This window comes from Salvia splendens, unplaced genomic scaffold (genome assembly GCF_004379255.2).
Source record: "Salvia splendens isolate huo1 unplaced genomic scaffold, SspV2 ctg949, whole genome shotgun sequence".
In the NCBI taxonomy this organism is placed as follows: Eukaryota; Viridiplantae; Streptophyta; class Magnoliopsida; order Lamiales; family Lamiaceae; genus Salvia; species Salvia splendens.
The window spans coordinates 5,664-13,224 of NW_024599637.1; the positions used below are offsets into that span (position 1 = coordinate 5,664).

General features: G+C 41.8%; 2 protein-coding genes across 3 annotated transcripts; one reads left to right on the forward strand and one right to left on the reverse strand.

Moving 5' to 3' along the window:
- The first annotated feature begins 462 nt into the window (after positions 1-462).
- On the forward strand, positions 463-3,823 carry LOC121791875 (probable cyclic nucleotide-gated ion channel 14). Of its 2 annotated transcripts, none has more exons than XM_042189693.1 (7): positions 463-678; positions 766-1,305; positions 1,636-1,848; positions 1,927-2,228; positions 2,340-2,451; positions 2,532-2,768; positions 2,843-3,823. In XM_042189693.1, the coding sequence occupies exons 1-7, from the start codon at positions 628-630 to the stop codon at positions 3,575-3,577; spliced, it is 2,190 nt and encodes a 729-aa protein (XP_042045627.1). In that variant the 5' UTR covers positions 463-627; the 3' UTR covers positions 3,578-3,823. The 2 variants fall into 2 exon arrangements, with proteins under 2 accessions (XP_042045627.1, XP_042045628.1); XM_042189694.1 differs by having other exon boundaries at positions 476-678; positions 759-1,305.
- A 469-nt stretch (positions 3,824-4,292) lies between these two features.
- LOC121791872 (probable xyloglucan glycosyltransferase 5) lies at positions 4,293-7,031 on the reverse strand. Its single transcript, XM_042189687.1, has 5 exons — positions 6,165-7,031; positions 5,767-6,075; positions 5,396-5,686; positions 5,208-5,321; positions 4,293-5,130 (listed from the first exon to the last, which is right to left on the reverse strand). Exons 1-5 carry the CDS (start codon positions 6,810-6,812, stop codon positions 4,531-4,533), a joined length of 1,962 nt encoding a protein of 653 aa, XP_042045621.1. The 5' UTR covers positions 6,813-7,031; the 3' UTR covers positions 4,293-4,530.
- Between the last annotated feature and the right edge of the window lie 530 nt (positions 7,032-7,561).

The following is a 7,561-nucleotide window of genomic DNA, read 5'->3' on the forward strand; positions in this document are numbered from 1 at the left end:
CTAATTGCATATTACAACGACTAAATGCAAATATAATATCAAATCCAATTTGCAATTACAATATTGTTTTCATAATTATGTACATTTATCACACTTTCAATTTTACAGTTGTTCCATTCCTTAAATCAAGAAAGCAAATAAATTTGTTACAAAAATTTTTGTTATGCAGGTCAACATACACCTTTTTCACTACCAAAATATGGAGTTCAAAAATTAAATTAAACTAAAAATTGAATAAAAGTTTAATTATAACTAAAATTAATTATATATAACGTTTAAAATCTTGGAGAATTAATGTCGGAAGTTTACTTTCATTTGAATTCTCTCTCTCCTCTCTCTATGTGTTCAGTTTCCATTCACTGCACGGTTAGTTAATGACTGACAAAATAGCTGTTTCATATATTTTGCAGCCACTTATTGACAAACCTTTTAATAACAAGTCAACTTCATACAAAATTAAGGTTCCACTTCATTCATGACAAGACATATCTCTCACAATTTGGGCTTTCCATAGTGTCTCCCTCTAACGCAGTGGATTTTGGCAAGAATTCTTGAATCTGCGCTTCCAATTTTCAAACCACAATCATTTCTTTAGCAAATAATGAAGAGGGCTTCCCTTTAATCTGGATGCATTCACCGTTTCACAACCATGGACTTCAAGAAACAGAAGCAAGTCAGGTAAAATCTCTGCACTCATTCTGTAGCTTTAGCTTGCATCCCATTTTCACAATTTATGCTAAGCATAAACATGTTTTTAGGTTCCAGAATGAGGAAAAAAGGAATCTTGATGAGAAAAATGGGGTTCACAGCCTTGAAAAGCAACTACCTGTGTACAAAAACTCAAAAACCCCATGGAAATCTGAAGGTGGATATGGGGAAAAGGGTCCCAAATTTGGTAGGTCTAAGGTTTTTCCAGAATGTCAAGAGCCAGAGAAAATAAGAATCTTGGATCCTGGAAGTGATGTTGTGTTGAAATGGAATAGGATTTTCTTGTGTTCTTGTTTGGTGGCACTCTTTGTGGATCCCTTGTTTTTCTATCTTCCTTCTGTGCTGAATCAGGGCTCTGGCACTTCTTCATGTATGCATATAGACCTGAATTTGGGGATAATTGTGACCTGTTTTAGGACATTGGCTGATGTGCTGTATCTGCTGCATGTGCTTATCAAGTTTAGGACAGCTTATGTTTCTCCTAGATCAAGGGTTTTTGGCAAGGGTGAACTTGTCATGGATCTTGATCAGATTGCAAAGAGGTATTTGAGGTCCGAGTTCTTCATCGATGCGATTGCAGCATTGCCTCTTCCTCAGGTAGCCTTAGTTTTCCTTTCTTGATAGCTCTTGGTGCCTTAATTTGGTTTAGTCAGTCAATTATGAAGTTTTAGTCCTAAATTAAGATCTATATTGTGAAAAGTCTTGCAAAACTGAGGGAGCTTTTGAGTGTTGTTTCAGTAATTGTGTGACATGCATTAGAGAAAATGAGATAGCTGTAAAAAACATACAACTATTGAACTCTTATACTGAGCCTAATTTGGGGTGGTTGAATCAAATCATCGAATAGATATTTCGTTCTTGGTGAATTGTTGATGATGATTATGGAAGCCGTTTGAGTGTAGTGTTTGGTTTGTCCCTTTTTTCCAGATTGTGATATGGACGATATTACCAGCAATCAGAAGCTCCCATGCTGATCATACGAACAATGCGTTGATACTGATTGTCCTGCTGCAGTACGTCCCGAGACTGTATCTGATCTTCCCCTTGAGTTCTCAAATCATCAAAGCTACTGGAGTAGTCACAAAGACAGCCTGGGCCGGTGCTGCATACAATTTGCTACTCTACATGCTTGCAAGTCATGTATGTCGATGCTTTGAACTTGCATTCATTTCTCTTTCAGCCGGATTCTCTCTGCAATGATTTATCTGCTTTTGTTAGGTGCTGGGAGCTTCCTGGTACGTGCTGTCTATTCAACGACATGCTACATGTTGGAAGTCAGCTTGCACAGTCGAAATGAATACCACCAGTTGTTCTCTTGGCTTTCTGGATTGTAGTGCTTTGTACCACAGTGACAGAGTGAAATGGGTGAATAGCACGCACGTCTTCAGAAGATGCAATCCCGGTGATACTACCTACTTTAACTATGGCATTTTTGGAAATGCTGTTGCGAACAACGTTGTCTCATCTGATTTTGTGGAGAAATACTTCTACTGCTTATGGTGGGGCTTACAGAACTTGAGGTATTGAAAAACTGCACTGTCAAATGTTTTGAGACAAATTTCTGCACAAAATGAACTTGTACTTCATTCTTTTAATCCAATGGAATTTGACTTGATAGTCGTTTGTGGTAGTTCGTATGGCCAGACATTGGCAACGAGCACGTTTATTGGTGAAACTCTGTTTGCTATACTCATTGCTATCTTTGGGCTTGTTCTGTTCGCTCATTTGATTGGAAATATGCAGGTATTCTGAGAATCCTTTCTGTGTTTTGTGTACTACTTTCAATCTTCTATTTTTATTTCATCGGTTTGTCATTTGTTTAGACCTATCTGCAATCGATCACTGTGAGGCTCGAGGAGTGGAGGCTTAAGCGAAGAGACACTGAGGAATGGATGAGGCATCGTCAACTACCACAAGATCTGCAGCAACGCATCAGGCGTTTTACACAGTACAAATGGCTAGCCACAAGGGGAGTTAACGAGGAATCCATCCTGCGTGGCTTGCCCACTGATCTCTGTCGTGACATCCAACGCCACCTCTGTTTAGACCTTGTTCGACGTGTAAGATATCCAATCTTGATATTTTCATCTGGTTGTAAAATTCACAATGTAACGTTATCGTTGCCCGATTTCAGGTACCATTTTTCTCACAGATGGACAGTCAACTTCTAGACGCCATATGTGAGCGCCTAGTGTCGTCTTTAAGCACCCAGGGGACCTACATTGTTCGTGAAGGCGATCCTGTGACGGAGATGCTCTTCATTATCAGAGGGACGTTGGAGAGCTCAACCACCAACGGAGGGCGGACAGGATTCTTCAACTCGACCATATTGAGGCCGGGTGATTTCTGTGGGGAGGAGCTGCTTTCATGGGCTTTGCTGCCAAGGTCTACCCTAAACTTGCCCTCTTCGACTAGAACGGTTAGATCCTTTACCGAAGTGGAGGCGTTCGTGCTGAGAGCAGAGGACCTCAAGTTTGTTGCGAATCAGTTCAGACGTCTTCACAGCAAGAAACTGCAGCACACGTTCCGTTACTACTCCCACCACTGGAGGACGTGGGCAGCCTGCTTCATTCAGGTGGCCTGGCGACGACACAAGAAGAGAACCACCGCGAAGAGCCTAAGCATGAAAGAGTCCTTCTGTGTATCCGATGAGGGACATTATTCACATGATGAAAACGACAAAGAGGAGGATGAATCCGCTGCCTGCATCCTGTCTCAGCCAGCAATGCAGAGCCTTGGAGTAACGATACTGGCTTCTAGATTTGCTGCCAACACGAGGAGAGGAGCGCTCAAGGCGAAGAACGTGCAATTGCCCAAGCTTCAGAAGCCCGAAGAGCCAGACTTCTCAGCCGATCCTGATGACGACTAGCACCAATTCTCCTAACTCAGGAGAGTGCGTTTCGGGAAACTCGATCAAACTCAGCATTCGTCAGATGGAACGCGTATCGTAAGCTAGAGTATTATCCAGAAAGAAAGCACTAGTATACAAGTTTTTGTACAGGAAAAGATAAATATTTTGATACAAAGTTCTTGAAATGCCTGTACTACTTTCTGAATTTTGTATCAGAATATTATTGCCTTTGTTACAACTGTTTGATTTTATCACAGTTTTCTACAACTGGATTAACTGACACAAGAAATTTAGCATGTGAAACAAATGGGACATCAAAACACCTGTCATAATGAATGCCAAATCACAGAACCATGCACGTTTTTGCCAGCCTTAAGAGTATGAAGATGTAATTAATGCAATAAAGGATGCCACCCTTTTCTGCAGGTGGGCTGTCCAAATCCAAGATCACATCTTTTTCTTGATGGAGAAAGGTAGTAAATGAGCTTGCTCTGAAAAATAGACACTTTGATCAAATCACCAATGCCCACAAAAATATTCCGTGGCCCCCTTCAACGGATGAAATTGAGGGCGTTCACGACGCGATGTTCCCTCTGCCGACACTCATTAGTCTTGCAGAATGCAAGAACAGTAACCGAGGGCCATGGTGGTGGTGGTGGTGGTGCAACGGTTCTTGATCAAGAATTTACAGCAGTGAATATGAAAAATTATAATACATACAAAGGTGTAAGAGAGGGAAAATGAATTAACTTCAAACTATACTTAATTTACATAAACAGCTATCTGTGGAGTACTTACTATACATCTGTGGGCAACAGCAAATGAATATGGAAAATTTTGTAGGTATGTATGCATATATATATAGCATGGAAATCTTATTAAAAATTGATGAATAAATGCTCTATAGTGATTAGTGACTGATTCAGAGCCAAATCATCCAATGTATGTATCTTCACTTGAACTGCAACAAGCTAGCTCATTTGCTCTCCGATCAAATCAAGGCCGACGAGGAGGAAAGTGAAGCCTTGGAAGAGGAGGAAGTAGAAGTGGAGTCCATGAGCTGACATGAGGCTTCTAACTGCAGCTGTGAGCAGCAGGAAAGCAAGAGCCAACTCTTTTCTGTAAATCTTGTTAGTTTTCTTGACACCTTTCCCCTTTCCCTCCTCCAAAAGGCTCACATTGCTCTCGATCAGTGGTTTTGTGTCCCTATCCGCTGTAGCCAGCAGGTCCGTCTCTGAGGACCTCCCGGCCTTCTTGGTGACAATCCACTCGTACGAGCTGCCTAGCTGGAACAGCCCCGAGACCATGGCACTGAACTTGGTCACGGACATGGTGTTCTCGAAGAGGAGGTATGGGGCGATGAAGGGGAGGGATTTTGGAGCGGGGAATATGTTGATGAACGTCATGAGCACAGGCACGTAGCAGATGATCCACATAGGCAGCTCGGCCTCGGGGATAAACATCGTTATAGGCAAAACGACGCAGAACAGTGTGAATGAATAGAATGGGAGGATGAGCTTCCTCAATAGGAAGAAGAGGAATATCAAGTTTGCCTTCTTCCAAATAGATATCTGTACCAAAGCTTTCCACATTAGGCCTAATGGTATTATAAGGTAACAAAAGATCGAAAATCGGAGAAAAATATTACCTTTGATTTCAGCACAGCAGGGAGGCACAACCGGAAGAGCTGCATAGGCCCGGAATGCCACCTATGTTGCTGCTTCCGGTATGTCTCAAACGACTCGGGAACCTCACACAGAACCTAACCGAAGCAGACACAGACTCAATCAAACGATTTCCAACGAACAAAAACTAGTTTGTTGCAAAATAATGTACCTTGACATCATTGAGGTATATGAAGCTCCAGCCATTGAGATGTGCCCGGACAGCGATGTCCATGTCCTCAACAGTGGTCCTGTCGAGCCAGCCCCCGGAGTCCTCCAACGCCTTGATCCTCCAAACCCCAGCCGTCCCATTGAACCCGAAGAAGTTCAAGAACGCGCCATTCACCTGCTGCTCCACCTCAAAATGGAAGCATAAATTGATGTTCTGCAGCCGAGTCAGCAAGTTCTCGTCCTTGTTCACAAACGCCCAACGCGTCTGCACCAGCCCTACCTCCGGCTTCCCCTGCACCAAAACAACTCCATCACTAACTCTTCACTCACTCAACACATGAACATCATCGAACCATATATGTATATATATACCTCAAAATGTGGGACTGTGAGCTTGAGGAAATCCGGGGCAGGCTGGAAATCCGCATCAAAAATCGCAACGAACTCATAATCCTTCACATAGTCACAGCTCATGGCAGAGTTGAGATTCCCGGCTTTGTAGCCGGTTCTAACGAGGCGATGGCGATAGACAATGTTGACACCACTCTCCCTCCACCTGGAGACCTCATTCTTGACCATGCATTGGATCACCTCATCATCGGAATCATCAAGAACTTGAATCAAAAATCGATCTTTCGGCCAATCCAGCTGACACACCGCAGAAATCGACATCTCATACACCTAATCAACATAAAACACAACAAACAATCAGTTTTTGTTTTTTCTCTCTTAGCCAAAATTTTGAATTATGAAGCCAAAAACCTCATCACCTCACGCTCATTGCACATTGGGATTTGCACGAGAACCATGGGATAATCATCGTGGGAACGAAAAGAGTTTTCGATTATGGTAGGCTTGATCTTCTTAAACTTGATGTAGAAGCAGCCGAGGAAGAGGATGAGACGGTCCAAAGACTGTATCATAAAGAGAGCCACACACAGCATGGAGAGAGACTGAATGAAAGGGGCGATGTAGCGGCGGCGCAGCTCAAGCCACGCCGCGTAGATCGATTGGAACATCCCTTTCTCGAAGCCTTTGAAGTGAGCCGCGGCTTCCAAGGCTAAAGCCGCCAATGCAGCAAAGAGAAGCAGCTTGATCACTCTCAGCATCAGCTTCCCCTTCCCGAGCTTCTCTGTGGCGGCGGCGGCTCCTCGGCGCTTCCTCACGGCGGCGAGGAGGCCCCACGCGGCGGCGGCCAGCCACGCTAAGAAGCCGGCGGCGCGGTTGGCCTTGAGGAGGAGGATCCATCTCACTTGCTTGGCGTTCTTGAGGCGGCTCTTCTCCACCGGCTTGAATGCGGCGTCGGCGCCGCCGATCTCGACGACGGAGAAGCTGGGATTCTCCATTTTCACGATCACCGGAGTTCCCTGCGGCGTTTCTTTGCCACACCACTCGAAAAGATTCAATTTTGGAGCCATTTTTGTGATTAAATGAGGAAATACGCAAGAATTACTTTATGATTATACAAGAATGAAGAATTTGGGAGGGGCCATGAATTAGTATTAGTACTACAAAACAATGCATATTCATTAAATAGTGGAAAATAGAGAATTATTTTGGCAATATTCTTTCCTCAATCTGAAAGACTATCTTGGCAAGGCGCCATTATAGAGAAAGGTATATACCATCTGCAACTACAGTGAAGCAATTGTATTGCGTTACTCATTTCACCAGTCAAACTTTAATTTATTGTTATTTCAATCTTATTCTAATTTCAGTGTCCAATATTAAATTCAAATAAAATGAGATTTTAAAATAAATAAATTTGCCTCAAATAACACGATTAATAGTTTCAATGATACATGGTGTTACTGTTACATTATAAAGTATGCCACATCAAATTCCTACAAAATTGCAATAAATCCTTATTGTTATTTTTAATTTTAAACATGTTCAACCAATACAATATTAATCAATCAAATTTTGTCAATTGAGACATAAATTAATCGAATTAAAATTCCCAATGATGATTATGGAAATAATTAATTGATTTTAATCAATTTTAGTTATATTGTTTAATTCTACCGAAATAATTCAATTGTAATCTACAACATTTTTTTTGAATTACTTGATTTTTTTATTTAATTATACAATTGTGATTTTCAATTTAATTTTATAAATGGAGATTTTAGTTTCTTTATATTTAATTAAATAATCAAGAATCTTA